Genomic DNA, 16,070 nt, shown 5'->3' on the forward strand with positions numbered 1-16,070 from the left:
AAGGTGCTGCACAATCTTCTTGGACATCTACGTGCAGCATTGGCCATGACAGCAATGGTGCGTCAATCTGGCTTCCTTGACGCTTGTAACTGGCAGGAAGAGTTCAAGCGACATTTACTGTGTGCGCCCTTCACCTCTAAATTCCTCTTTGGTGAAAGAATTCCCACAGTCTATAAGCAGCACGCGGAATTGACCAACACGGAGATGTCCTTATTGACCTTTGAGGCATTGGGGTCAGCTTTTCGTGGCAGAGCCAGAGGAAGTGGCAAGAAGAGTTATATCCCAAGGAGGGAATCTATCCATTCCTCGTTTGGAAGGGCCGGGGCCGTGTCAAGAACTCTGATGGTCAGCTTGAGCCCCAGGAACGCGGCTGAGAAGCTTTGTCAACGCCCCTACTCTGGGCTTTGAAGCCAGGGACTTCTACGACTGGGACTTCCCACCCCCTGACTCAAGTAAGGGGGAGACTAGGGGTCCAACTGGTCATTCCAGGGGGACCCATTTGTGAGCAAGATTCTGAAGTTCGGCTACAAAATGCCATTTGTTGGGACTCCACCACTGACTTCCACTCCCCAGTCGTGTGTGTATTCTCAAGATCAACAAGCTCTCCTAACATCGAACATCAACATTTTGTTGACAAAGAGAGCCACACAGAAAGTGCTAGAGCCTCATCTCTCCCCGGGGTTCTACTCACCCATCTTCCTGGTGCCCAAGAAAGATTCCAACAAAATGCATATGATCCACAATATGGCGGCCTTCAACAGTCTATAACTGTCACCCGTAGCTTGGCTAGCCAGCCTGGATCTACAGGATGTGCATCTGCACATCCCCATATTCCCGCACCACAGGAAGTACCTAAGATTCTCGTCTTTACGGATCGAGGCCTATCTCAACCTCTGACCCTCAGAGAGTGGCAGTCTCTGTTGGGTCTCTTGACATCGGCGCAAGACCTCACTCTCAGAGGACGTCTCATGTTACGGCCATTCCAGAGGTTCCTGTTACCATTTATTAGGGAGAACCACCTCAAATCATCGTTCCTTCTGCCTCAGCACCTGCATCGGTACCTCCGGTGGTGGACGGTAGAGTCGAACGTCTGCACCGGTGTTTGTTTGAGAGACTTCAGCCACGATCACGAATTGTTTGTGGACGCATCCATGCTGGGTTGGGGCACCCACTTGAGCGGCCAGACAACCTCAGGGCTGTGGTCAGGCGCCGAAAAACAGTGGCACATCAACAACTTGGAACTGCTAGCTGTCACCTTGGCAGTGCATCGCTGGTTGCCAACTCTAGCAAACATCAAACTCCTGGTAGCGTCAGACAACTCAGATCCAAACAACTTTTGGACCAGATGTTCCAGTTAGCAGATCTTCTGGACAGCAACGGAATTGTAGTCGCGGTTCGTCACATCCCCGGCTGCAAGAATGTTTTAGCAGACGCTCTGTCACATCCCAGCAGGCCATCCCCGACGGAGTGGATGATCCATCTGGACGTGTTTCGTCAGCTCTGTCTTCATCACAGGAGACCTCTGGTGGACCTCTTCGCTACCAGCTTCAACCACCAGTTGCCAACGTATGTGTCTCCCGTACCAGACCCACAGGCGTGGGCGATCAACGCGATGTCCTTGTTGTGGGGAGGCCTGGACACTTACGCTTTTGGTCACATCTTGGTGGCAAGCCAGGCCATGGTTCCCCGACCTGCGACGTCTCGCCAGCGAAGAGCCGTACCAACTCCCAGATTGGTTTCATCTGCTTCGACATCCGCACAGTCGGCAGCTTCATGCGGACCCGCTGAGATTTCATCATCACGGTGAGGTCATTTGCTGAAGGCCTTAAGAGCTAAGGGCTACTCCTCACGTGTGGCAAGTGTCATAGCTCATGTGCATCAAGTATCCACCAGGTCCTTGTACAAGTGACGTTCCTTTGAGAGGTTTTGTGCTCAAATATCTGAAGACCCTTTGACAGCCTCTCCACAGTTTGTGACGAACTCCCTCCTGTTCCTTCGCAACTCTAAGCATCTTAGAGGCAGTACCTTGGGGACTTATCTGTCGGCTCTGAACTCCGCCCTAGCGATCAAAGCAGATAAACAGATTTCTTTGAGCCTTTAGAGGAAGCCTCCTTCCAGCATCTGTCTAAGAAGACAGTTTTCCTACTATCTTTGGCTACTGCAGCTAGAGTCAGTGAAATCCATGCCCTTGACGTCACGCAGGTTTGCTTTAAGCAGTCAAGGCACGGACGAGCCCACTTGGGTCTCCTGTGGGATTTTGTGGCCAAGAACCAGCTCCCTGGGCAACCAGACAGGTTGTTCTCCATCCCTCCATTATCTTCGGTCTTGGAGGAGGAGCTGTTGTGTCCCGTTAGGGCTGTAAAATGCTACATTAGGAAGTCGGCTTCTAAGAGATGTTCCCGAAAAAGATGTTCATCCTGTTTTCGTCTACCTGCAAAGGGGAAGTGAACAGAAACACGATCGCCTTATGGCTTCGGTCCAGGATCCTGGCGGCTTATGATGCCAAACATCTACCTCACCCGGTGGCGAACAACCTGCATGAGGGTGCGTCTGTTTTTCTTTGGAGTTCCACTGGGTTACACTTTGGCCTGTTTCCAGGTTTGTCCTGCGACTTTTGGCAAGGTTCTCCTAATGCATGTGCACTGTTTGCTGAGAGATGGTCCTCCGGAGTCCACACCACCATCCATCTGTCGAAGCCATATGCATAAGACCTGTGGTAAGGTAAGTTAAAAATTCATTAAAATCTAAATATTTTAGATATTTAAATACTTACCTTACCATAGGGCGGTGACTCCCTCCCAACGCTGGATGCACCTCCCCACTCTGGACTCTTTGGACCTTCCTGTTGCACGTGGCACGAAAAAACATATGCATGCAGTGAAACATGGCCAGTGATAACAATCAACATGGAAAACCACATGGCGGAAGAATAAGCAGCAAGTTATAATACCCCCACGGACGCCATGCCGCACTCACACACAACACAGGCGAACCCACACAGAAGTGAGAGAAAAGACAACACGAGGTTACAAGGTAAGTGCAGTTAAATAATTCTTTAACTTGACACGCACAACTAAGGGATACAAACCATACCTACCAATCAGGAAACAACTTTATTGAACCGCAAAAGTAGGTCACCAAGCAAACCAAAACACGTCTGAACAGACAAAGGCTAGAAGTAAATGTGATTTTGGATTGTTCACGCCTGCGTGAGTGGGGAGATCATGTCACTTCCATGACTACATTTGTAGATTACATGAGGTAGCCATCGAGGGAATGGCGAATCAACGATGTCTCATCTCTTCTAGCGAAGTTTGAGGTAATATGCATAAGACCTATGGTAAGGTAAGTATTTAAATATCTGAAATATTTTGATTTTAATAAATTTAATTTGGAGGAAAATGTTGCGTAGACTTTAATAATTTTACATTTGTATGTGTGAATACACTGGATGGGTTTGTGTTTTAGTTATTTAGTTTGTGTTCAGTTATATTATGAGTTGCGATATATTGGGGTCAAAAGTGAATTTTTAATCCTTCCTCTCTTTTGATTTTACAACATGTGCTATTTGTTGTTCTTTCTGTCCACCTGGCTGGTTTGTGTTACTATACTATGTCGAACCCCTACCGGGTTACAATGTGTGCAGTGTATTTGTGGTGTTCCATGGCAATATTGCTGTATTATTGCTAAAAGCATCAATTTACACTTATGTTACTGACTCCCCATCTGCTAGTTTACTGATTGAACTATAGGGCTGATCCCAAGATCCCCAAAGATTGCAGCCTAAGTATATGTCTCAGTTTTCAGTGGAAGGGCAATACCCTTTTTGTATGTAATATGACTTACTCAATGGAATCCACTATAGAGTAGGGGACCAGCAATCTGTAAAGGTCATGAGAGCCTACCAAATGGATACTTTCAGGACATAAATTGTGTACAAGTTGGTTCTTCTGTTTTACAGAGACCATGTTTGAGAGGTACTCCTTCCTGGAGAGACTGCTGAGCAAAGATTTCATCTTCCTGCCAGGAGAAACTAAACAGGTGAGACACTGATCTGTATGTTTGGACTGATCCACAAAAGTGAGACTCTGATCTGTATGTTGGACTGATCCACAAAAGTGAGACTCTGATCTGTATGTTGGACTGATCCAAACAAGTGAGACTCAGATCTGTATTTGGGACTGATCCAGACAGGTGAGACACTGATCTGTATGTTGGACTGATCCACAAAAGTGAGACTCTGATCTGTATGTTGGACTGATCCAAGCAAGTGAGACTCAGATCTGTATGTGGGACTGATCCAAACAGGTGAGACACTGATCTTTACTTTGGACAGATCCACACAGGTGAGACACTGATCTGTATGTCTGAAATCAAAATCAGTTGTACTTTCACACATACCACTTATCAACCATGAGACCTGTTCCTTTAAACTCTTTTGGTTTTATAGTACTTTTCATATTTTTTTTTATTTTATGTTGATAAGAATGAAATTTGTAGTCATTTTTTGGACTGTGAAGTTCTGATATTTGATGAGAATGTTGTTTTATTAGAGACTAAGTTTATCACAGCGTCTAACACTAACCATGGTATTCTACAGGACTTTGAGCATGCGCTAGCTGCTCTCATCCACACAAGCGGTGTGATTGTGGAGGATGGTGACATCCAGGTGAAGCAATCCACTAACAAGAGCACCACTTTCTACAGCCAGATGTTCGAACCCTTCATCCTCGGCTACTGGGTATGTAAGCTTTGTGTCAGGAGCGTGTAGCTCCATGTTCATTCTTGAACGTCCATAAACTTATATACATTAGCTATGGAAAACATGCACATCTATCTTTAAAAGGATGTGATTAGTAGACATAGTTCATTTATCTGGAAATCTGGAAAGACTACACAATTTCCCTTTGAACTAATGTCTTTAAGTATCTAAAACTGAAATGTTTTGCTTTGACGCAATACTTTGCTGCATGATTTGAAAACCTCTCTATATTTGGTTTGGTGAGCTGTGTTATTAGTTCAGTGAGTAACTGCTGTTGTTACAAATATAGCTTTTGTTAGGCACAGATGGATATAACAGTCAGTTCCTAATGTTATTAATATAACATTATATTTATTGTGGATACTTTATGTTACTTGTCGCTTTTTAGTTATCACCTATTAATTTACCATTTTTGAAACATGGGTCAAATTAATAACTTACAGTATAAAGCATGAGTAAATCGTTCGCAGGAAAAAGATATATGTTGGGTATCACTGATAACCTGCAGAATTATGACTGTAAAGCCACTTCGACTCACCTCACTTTGCCTCTATCATGTGTGTTTTTCATGTTACCTGCCAGATCATGTGTCGCTACCTGTTATCAATGACCCCAGGGGTCAATGGAAAGCCACTGGCCCGACCACCAAAGGTCATGACTCGAGAAGCCCAGCTGTTGAGTGCCCGTCTGCTCCGTGATGGGACAATCAAACATCATGAAATTCTCTCCCTTGACATGATGACCAATGCTCTTCATTCCCTGTACATCATGGGAGCAGTCCGCAGAGAGAAGAGGTACATGCCAAATTTCACAAAACGTGTTTGGTCTTTCTAACAAACTCCAAACGCCAATTTTATATATTTTGATGGAAGCAGGTTAACAAAAGCTGTAATTCTGTTTGATACATTTTCAAACAAATCTATCTCAACATTTGAGTATAACAAGTTTTGTGTGTGACCATGTCAGTGCTTTTGTATCCATGAGTTGCATTGCATTGTTCCAGTACTTCAGATGGTTGCCTCAATGTATATTTGACTGCATTTTTGGAAACATCTCTTTCAAATGTCCTACATTCTCCCAAATCTTCTCATCTCCAGGGATGGTGTGACGTACAGTTTCCCTAACATGGCTCCATTATCTAAAATCACAGATGAAATTGGTAAGTGAAAAACTTAACATTGCTAGGGCTTACGCTGTAGGCCTCTACTATGCCCACCATGTGGGATTTCATTTGGGGGCTTGTTCCTCATGCTGCCATTATAAAGGAAATGTTCTAGCCAGGTGTAAGTATTTCTCATGTTTTGAGGTAAAGACATGTGAAGGTTTAGGGTAGAATAGGCCTTCAGCAACCCATGCTTGCCATAAAAGGCAACTATGCTTGTCATAAGAGGCAACTAACGGGATCAGATGGTCAGACTCACTGACTTGGTGGACACATAGATCGATGCTCGTGCTGTTTATCACTGGATTTTCTGGTCCACACTTTAATATTTACTGCTGCCATATAGCTGGAATATTGCTGAATCTCGCGTAAAACTAAACTCGCTCACTCACTTTTAGCCAGACTGAGTGACTTGCTTTCACTCCCTGTCTGGTCCATATTGGATTATTTATTGTTTGAATAGGTGCCCAGCTACCCCTACAAGAGACTACTTAATAGATCAGGTAACTTGTCATACTTGGTGAATATTTCTACTTAGGCATGGGACAATGTACATGATATTGATCACATGGTTTTCTCGTTTGTTTATAGGCTGCTTTCATATAACTAAATTCACAACAAATAATACACTATCTTTGTTGTACCTCCTAAAGTATAACCCTAGAACTGGTAATGGAGATGCAGTGTTTGTACCAGATAAGTGCTATTTGTGTATTATCTGTTTCAGCCAAATTTGTTGATGTTCCACCACTGCCTTCTGTCAGCATCAACGTGGATGCCAAGACCGTCACTGTCAACGCCAAACTGTAGTCCTGAAGTACCTTGAAGTACTGAATGTAGTTCTTGGATGTATTGGAAGTGGAACCTGGAAGTATTGAATTAATACATGGAAAAAAGTGCTTTTTAGTATTCAGCGCAATACAATGAAGTATTCAAAACTTGGCTGAAGTATTCAAAACAGTACTGTGAAACATTTCTCAACCAGGAGCTCAAATGGGTACGTGGAGGGTCAAATGGTGATAATTTTTATGTTATCTGGCTCAATATCTGTGATATATACATTTTATCGACATGGATCCCTGGAGATGTGTTTGAAGGGATGACAGGGGTGTTTTCATGTGTGGCTGTAAAGCTTCTAGCAAGTGGACGACCATAATGACTTCTACTAATCTGTCACATAATGAGGCAATTTTTCTGAAATTGTCTCAGTGCAAGACTTTTATCTTCCATATTCGTTGTATAAAACTGTATTGAGATCATGAGTACTGATATTAATACTCTGAAGTATTAACATATTTGTGTTTTGCTGATATGTACTTGATCCGTAATTCCGATATTTTACTGAGATGAAGCTTATGAGCATCATGAGAATATTACAGCTGGGATGATCCATGAATTATTGTTGTATGACCTTGACCTTCATAGATGTATTGATGAGGTACTTCCTGTTGGCCCACCCGATGTTTGACCAACTGGGGTCAGTGTGTTGTTCTTCAATGAGGTATTACATCATTGGATTATTGTTTAATGCCGCACTCAGCACTATTCCAGCCATATGGTGGCATCTGTAAATAACAGAGTCAGTCCAGACAATCCAGTGATCAACAGTATAAGCTGTTTCAATTGGGATCTCCTCAGTTAGGATATGATTGCCAAGTCAGGAAGCCTGACCACCCAATCCTGTCAGTCCCTCTTACGGCAAGCACTGAAGACCATTTGAAGACCATTTCTAACCTTGATTTTCACAAGCAAGGGGTATGACATCCAGTATTCGCCAGAAAACAAGCAGCCATTTATGAGCTTGCACATTACTGTATAAGTGCAATATTCTTGAATGCAACATTTAAACCCCAGTTCACCTCACCTCATTTCCTGGTACAAGTTGATGTACTTCACAAAAGAATCAACTGTTTCTTTCACATAGCTACATTGCTACAATGTAACACCTCCTTCAGGATCCTTGTAGAATATGATTGTTGCTGTGAAGTCCATTATTTCAATACATTATTTGTTATTTCATTGTTCATTTCAGATGTTTATTTCTTCAGTTCTTCAAATTTGTTATGTTCTTGTTTAAATAATCAGCATAATCTTTGTTTCTACACCATTGCTTGTAAGTTGATTTCAATCACTCATTCAATGTTTCAGCTGCAGAATGTGTCTGAAGGTGTATTCAGTACATCACTGTACAGAGTAGCCTCTTATCAAAGGAAAGCCCATATTCCCCATTATATATCTCATGGCCCTCAGCAGTGCTCATTGGCTACACCCAAGTGGAGCAGATTATAACATAACATCATACCCTGATGTGATGTATGTTAGTGGATTATAATGTGTATATAAGCTCTGTATTTGACATGAAGAAAACCATATAAATGTATATATTGTTGGTATTACAGATTCCAGGCAGCAGAATAAAGGTGCATATAGTTTAGAACCTGCCACCAGAGGTTCATTTTCATGCTTGTATATAGCATCTAACTTATGTCATGTCGTACATTTCATGCTTTGTACTGTTTATATCTACAGCATTGTTTACATGGATCCTGCAATATTACCACTGGTTTGTAAGTTTTTCCTCTTTTTATTTTTTTTTTTAAAAAGATATTAAAGCTTTCAGAATACATTTTGTGGTTGTGTTTAATCTAGGGTGCATGCTGAGTATGACTTGGAACTGTTAAGGAATTGTATGACTGGGTGTTTCCCACTTCAATGTGGAAGTCATTTTGTCTGTGTGTTTATCCCATGTTGTCCTGTCGTGGCAGATTGACCAAATTTAGAAAAGAGCTTATGTGAAATCAACAGCTCTTCATGTCAGGAATTAAACGTTTTAGGAGAAGCAGAACTCAAATGCTGCTTTTCCGACTTGAGTGTTTATTTACAGTGGCTGCAAAACTAAAAGGTCACATGCAACCAACAAATCAAACCTAATAAAAACACAGTTATCACTTGTTCATGATATAAAAAAAGCATTGGTGATTGTGAAAAAACAAATGAACAAAATTAGTAGCATATAATAACAAATCAAAAGTGTAATATTTAGTACTTGGTTTACCTCCCTCGAAATGAAGCAGCCACAATACCAAACCCAGACAGAGTTGATGCTTGTGCACTCATGTGTAATGACGCCTTGTCATTGGCCACTGTTTCATTTGCCAATTCGCTTAGCTGGCTCTTTGTTTATGGCTTATAAGCCCAATAGGTGTTAATTTCAAATTGCATTTGGTCAGTGATTGAAGCTGTGCATTGCATATTGTCATTAGCAGACAGGTAGGCAGATATATAGGTGTGAATATACCAGACATTGAGTTTTCTCTGTGACAGTCTGCTTATCACAATCAACATGTGTTATTTGTGTAAGGAGTAGATTATTTACTTGTTTGTGTACACAACCAGGATTAGATTAGTGCTTTTTTTTTCAACTTTATAGGTTGGCATTTTCGATGATTTGTTTCTGTAAGTACATACGGAAAGGTATCAGAATCTGCAAAGTTTTACGTTGCATGTGACACTTAAGGTTATCTAAGCTCCAGTGGCCTCCTGGGTACACACTGACAGGCAAATTGAGGTGGTGGTGCAAAAAGGGTTGTGCAACAAAAAGAAAAAATACTGGTTTCACTCACATATAGGACTGGTAATTTTACTCTTGTTGTACAATCCTATTTTTACCTCAATTTGCCTGTGAGACACTATAACACACACTGGTTGTCACAAAGGATAACATACTTGTACAAAGCTGGTTGTCACACAAGATAACATACAGTGCTGGTTGCCACACAGGATATTATACAGTGCCGGTTGCCACACAGGATATTATACAATGCTGGTTGCCACACAACACATACAGCACAGGTTGTCACTCAGGATAACATAAAGTGCTGGTTGGTCCACAGAAAACATACATTGCTGCTTGTCACATAGGATAGCCTAACTTCTGTGGTTCATGGGGAAGACCCTGATAGGTGTCACACTTGGAAAATTACTATACTTCACACAGAAGTCCAAGAGACTAATATGTTGTATGTATAGATACGCATCTTTCTCATCGAATGTTACATATCAGGTTGTCAGATATGTTGTCCAGTTGTCGCCTGTTACATGCTGGTACTCTCACATTTGACACTTAATATGAAAGGCTGGTGGTGACAATGATGAGAGCCATGTATGAGTCAAACATGCACATCGACACATATCAAACATACAGGTGTCAAACATGCAGATCGTGAGTGAGTCTACCTTTATACCTTTATAGCAATATTCCACCAGTATAATGGGTGGGGGTGGACACTGCAATTAGGCCTCGCACACTGAACACGTGGGGAATTGAACCCATGTCTTCTGCTGATGAGTGACCGCTTTAACCACTAGGCTTCTGCACCATCCCTGCTACCCGGTCAAACATGGAGCCAGTCACTGACATGGTGCTGACGCTGACAAACTAAGGCTGTTAAGGTCGAATCCGGGATTGAAACCAACGTTAGTGAGGGACACTGCTCTGCACATCAAATTCCCGCGATTTAGACCACTGGGCCACCCACGTCTATGTGTAATTCAACAGCCTTCGGTAAGTGTGTCAACACACGGCAGTGTAGTGTATACGCTATAATGAGATATTGACAAGTATGTCAAGATGACCTGCTGTGGTCAGTTGGGTAATGGAAATCTAAAGCTATTCATAACAAACAGTCGTGATGCCCACCCAAAAATCCCTACGGCAATGGAACACAGTTGCAGACAGGAGATTCAACCGACAGGATCTGCAAGTCACAATATACATGGTTGACAAAACAAAGTGTGTGTTGTCAGGTCAAGCCGGTTCACTGAGTGTTAGAAACACAATGGGTTCCCGCGAACGTCATTAAAAACAGTCTCGGCTCGGGGTTTAAACTATTAAAGCCCCTGTCATGGCCAGGTAACACTTTGAGTAATGGCCAGTCGGTTGTAAGACTAGGTAGATCTAATGATATGGGTGTTACCGTCACAGGTCCTGAGTTTTGTGTGAAATGTCATCAGATCCACGGACTGAATGTTCTGCGGGTAAAGTGTTAGGAGTCTTCATCAAGTCAAGTGTGCACAATGCGAAACTTCATCAGAACAAGGCAGATGCTACTGGACCTTCAACTGGTTGACGTTCGTTGCCTATTTAAAGCCACCTGCAGCATAAATAATAAACAGCATGAGCATCGATCTACGCAACTGCATGGATACGATCTGACAGCGAGCATGGCCAGACGATCACGTTATTCGCAACATATTACATGCATCGGTTGCTGAAGACCAGTTCTAAACCGGATACTCATGGGATTTCAAACAGCAGACACGTGCCAATCTTAAACAGGTCACGTGCGTGAAACCTCGCGATGTCACTTGTGTCAACCTTCGTCTGAACACGTGCCAAGAGAAAACAATGTTGTTTGCTATGTACGACTAACGTTGATCTGCAAAACACGTGTCGTCAGTCAATGCCGACTGAAAGTACTCAGGTTTTCAACCTGTCGGATAAACACAGCGTGTCATCACCAAATGCAGGATAAGTATTGTCGTTTGTGTTGTTTCGTTGGAAAACGGAAAATTATACCTTTTCCAATATGCAATAACGCTTCCATTCATGGATGAATACAGCTTTATTAGCATATGCTTTTTATTGACACAGCTGTTGAATATGAATGGAAAGTGTTCAATAATCACTCGCCTGTTGTCCGTCAACCTTAATTCGGGCATCCAGTTTTTATGGATTTAATTAACCTTAGTTTGCTTGTATGTGATGAAAATTATAAATAGGGTAATTGCATTCTCTCTGCTTGTTAGAAGAATCAGTTTTAGAATTTATTATTCAAAACTGAAGATTTTCCTTTCCTAATTGTTTTCGGGTAATTTCATTGCAAACATCGTGTTCCTGTGATGGGGGACCAGCAGGTGTTAGCGTCCACACTGGTAGAATGTCCCACCTTCATGCACGATGAACCATCTAGTTCTGGTCGATTGTAACGAAAATGACGTTTTTGCATGACATGCTCAAAATGATATTCCATTATACTCTGTTAGCGAAGATGGATGCTGCAATGAACCAATGTGAGCGTACATTAAAACGCGACCCTCACATATTTCACAGCCCAAGTTGCAGTATATATACATGTACACAGCTGGGTGTTGTCAACGACACAGTTGCGCTTCGCATCACTAAGGGAGCATCCGTCTCATCGTGACCTTGGCCTTATTTCATTCGCAATATCAACTAACTAATACTGTGTGTCTTTCGTCGTTGTTGTTGTCGTTGTCATGGTGGTCGTCGTCATCTTCTTTTGTTGGGTTCGGGGGAGAGGTACACCTAGGGCGTCTACCTCGACCTACCTCAACAGTCGGATGAAATGGTGTTAGTGGTCGGAGACACTTGTACTTTCATGCGTTCACTCAATCGTTTCCATGAGAATATAACGCTAGGTGTGTGACTTTCTTTTCATCATTTTAAAAATATTTTAAGCGATATTATCAATACAGGCCCACTCTGTAAAAGTCCAGTGACGTCGCTGCATTAGAACCACACGGTGACTGATGGCGAGACTTGATTGGGCCAGGGAGCCTATATAGAGTGTTAGAGAGTATCCCTGATTGGGTGTACGAGTCACGCATGGACGATAACGTGATGCGTGAGTGATGCTGTGATCTGTGAGTGAGTGATGCTAGCATTACGTGGTAACCTCCGAGACGTCCCACTTATCAGATAGCTCATACCAGGATTAGTAAAGATTGGTTAGTCAAGCGTTACCTTTCATTAAAAGATACATTACAAGGTTTATTTCAAGGCGTTGTTGCAAAGGACGCCAGGTATACAACATATTATGTACAACTGGTTCCACTAACAAGGACAGAAAGAAAGCGCACCATCCATAGGGATCATATCAGCTTCAGCAAGACAAGCAACTGCTGATCTTGTCTGCTAAGTCGTCTGTAAGTATTCCACTGAACCTCATGGTGAACATCTTGGTCCTTGGCGTGATGTTCAAGCTGGGAACGGAAGGAAGACGTGGAACGCCCTCCGGTCCTTGGGACCTACGTCTACACTGCAAATATCATGCATTGTTTGTTCTCGGGCTTGTTTCCTGAAACTACTAATACACGTGACAGGAGTCGGATATCTAGCTGGATGGCAGTCTCCAACTGGACATTTCTCTCGGAATGTATCTTCACTAAGATTCCTACAGCACTGAAAATACAACTCTAAACGTTAATACGTTGTGTTCCCCACCTCCAAATCGACCTAGGACAGACGATAGCATACACCTGAAAACCGGATTTGGTGGAAAATGTGCATTTGTTGTGAAAATGTTAAAGGTAGGAAATACAACTAAGCTACCAGTATCAAATTCAGAACCACAAAATAATCATTCCTTTCTTGTTTTATATATCTATGGATACATGCTTTAATTTTCTGGTAGTTTATTAGATAGAACCAGGGACAGAGGGACGGGATGTGTGCATCTTGTGGAAGACAGAAGAGAACAAGTATCTCGACAGAAGTAGGATCATTATCCTTATCTGAAGTGGCCAAGGGAAGCAACTCTAAACAGCGAAACCCAAGAGCAACGGCATATTAATTCTGAAAGAAAAGGGATTATGTTTTAGGGTGAACCTTTCGATTTTCCTTGGGTAAGGGACGCAACTCTGTACAGTGGAACACTGGTGTGGGAGAAGAAACGACCAACAAATAGTATATCAGGACCATTTGGACTTTTCAAACATGCGATCACTCTTTTTTCTCAGGGTTAAGGGCCGGTATATTTGGAGATTCTAACTTCTTATGTACTTGCTGTAAACATTCATGTTTGTTAGTCTTTCATATTACAATCGTCTTCTTTAGCTGCACATCGCATCACACTTGAATTAAGACTATTACCTTCTTCAATTACAATCCTCCCTGTCTTTCAGTACACATTATATACAATATTATGTTAGACACCCCATGATTACACAATAGCTCATGGGCTCCTTTCACATATCACTAAGGTGATCGTAAGTCACCATGGTAACCTTAGTGCAGAGGTAACGACTGGAGGTTAAGGTTAACCTTAGTAAAGGTTGCTTCCTGAAACGAGCCCCAGTTGTTGTCTCGGTGGGTGTAAAGGTCGACTAAATGAGTATCGGCGGTGGGTGTAAAGGTCGACTAAATGAGTATCGGTTGGTTACAATGTGTGACCTGCAGTAGATGTGTTTCACCACGGCCTGGAACGTTGCTCTGTATTTTGACCAGTGGTGTAGGTGGCTAGTGACATGCCACTCTGATGCAGCTTACTTTTTGTTGTGCTGGATAGCCTAATGGTTAAAGCGTCCTCTCGTCAGGTTCAATTCCCAACATGGATACGATGTGTGAAACCCATTTCTGGTGTCCCCCGCCTTGATATTGCTGGGATAATGCTATAACTATAGTCACTCACTCACTCTCCTTGTGTTGTCGTTTCCAGGACGTCCAATCGCTGTTGTAAAGTATTCTACTTTGAAATGTGGCTAACTTTCCCACATGTCTATTTGAAATGAGTGAATTTATATAACGTTTAATCCAACTGGATGAGAGCAGTGTTACCCAGCAGACAAAGTTACAGACAACACAGTTCTACAGCCACAGCCACAGCCACCACAGCCACGGCTACAACCACAACAAACGCTCTCAAATGTAATGATCCGTTTCCACCGATGCAATGACCCAATTCAAACCTACCTCTGTGATAGGATCAAACAAACAAAAATAACCACTGAACAAAATAGCTACAACTTTCCTTATACCAGGGCTGTCACAAGACTATAACAACTCATCCTTCCTGAGGGATATGAGTCCTGGGTGTATATTTCTGGTAATGGGCGTATCATATATGTTCGACTCGGGCTACTTGACCACGTGAACCTCAGGAATAGGATATGCGGACCATATCAGCTCAAAACGTTGCCTATGTCTACACACTGCAGTTTTCCAAGACCCATTGTGTACAGTTACGTTAGTCGAAATATGTTATCTCGACATATCGTTTAAAGCCACGGCGCGTTTGCGACTGAATCATTATTGCAACTGTACTTAACATATCTTTTCATGAATTAATTACCGCGTGTTGTTCGGAGATCCGGGTTTGAATTGGCTTCAACAACCCATGGTCTGTAAATGGCGACTAACGGGATCGGGTGGTTAGGTTTGCCGACTTGGCTGAAGCATGTCATCATAACCATATTGCATAGATCGACGCTTATGATGTCGATCATTGAGTTATCTGATCCAGACTGTATTATTTTCAAACAGACTTCACATAGCTTGAATGTGCGGTGTACAGCAAACAAACACAGCGTCTTCTACGGACTGGCAGGGTTTCAGAAATCCCATCGCCCGATGCCCGGGACAAGTCAGTTTTCATTTCGGCCATGGTATCTTACTTGTTGGTGGGCTACTAGATAATTTCGCAATGATAATAAAGTTATCTTTAAGAGTTATCTTTTTGGTTATTTATCATTTTTCGATAAACAGTCCAGTAACCATTAACATCAAATACCATGTGGATCTGTTCTTTCGTAATTTTAATATCATGATTATGTCATCGAAATCAGGGCTAGTGGGCAAGCTGCTTTCTTAAAGTCACTTGACGTGTGGCAAGTGGCTTTTAAATATTTTTGTAACTCCTGAACAATCAGGGTTTGGCACAAACGTTTATTGCACAAATTAGACAATTATGGTGTTCGTTGAAATGTATTTAGTTGATTAACTAACTATCTTTCTGACAGACGACAGCGTGTCTCCATTAATGCAGCATTATCAAAAGAACTAAATGTTACTGCAGGGTTCCTAAATATTTCATATCTTTGGTGAAAGGAAGATTGATATTCTATACGCTAAGTTCAGACATTTATGAGGTTCTTTAGATGCTGATATCAGTCACGTGCCTGAATTCAATGTACTTAGTAAGCGTTTCAGTTAAAGCGTAATATGTCTTGTCTCTGTTCGTTGTTCATTATATATATTTTTCTATGTAATTGTCGGGAGAGGGTTTTAATACGTCCAATAACTTGTGCACAATCCCTTTCAATATTGAAACAAAACCAACAATTTCACCTCCTTGAAGCGCTCGTGAAATCACCTATATAACGCGTCCTACAGGAAATTCATACACA

At 42.2% G+C, this 16,070-nt stretch overlaps 1 protein-coding gene across 1 annotated transcript in view; it reads left to right on the forward strand.

The window, feature by feature from the left end:
- Nucleotides 1-8,550, forward strand: part of LOC137294117 (dihydroxyacetone phosphate acyltransferase-like) — a 28,141-nt gene extending 19,591 nt beyond the window's left edge. Inside the window, exons 10-14 of the mRNA XM_067825075.1 lie at nucleotides 3,962-4,041; nucleotides 4,601-4,741; nucleotides 5,345-5,556; nucleotides 5,860-5,921; nucleotides 6,652-8,550. Coding sequence (XP_067681176.1) covers nucleotides 3,962-4,041; nucleotides 4,601-4,741; nucleotides 5,345-5,556; nucleotides 5,860-5,921; nucleotides 6,652-6,734 — 578 coding nt within the window. The 3' untranslated portion in view covers nucleotides 6,735-8,550. The remainder of the gene's footprint in view (nucleotides 1-3,961; nucleotides 4,042-4,600; nucleotides 4,742-5,344; nucleotides 5,557-5,859; nucleotides 5,922-6,651) is intronic.
- The last annotated feature ends 7,520 nt before the right edge of the window (nucleotides 8,551-16,070 follow it).

The sequence above is a fragment of the Haliotis asinina genome, chromosome 8 (assembly GCF_037392515.1).
Source record: "Haliotis asinina isolate JCU_RB_2024 chromosome 8, JCU_Hal_asi_v2, whole genome shotgun sequence".
In the NCBI taxonomy this organism is placed as follows: Eukaryota; Metazoa; Mollusca; class Gastropoda; order Lepetellida; family Haliotidae; genus Haliotis; species Haliotis asinina.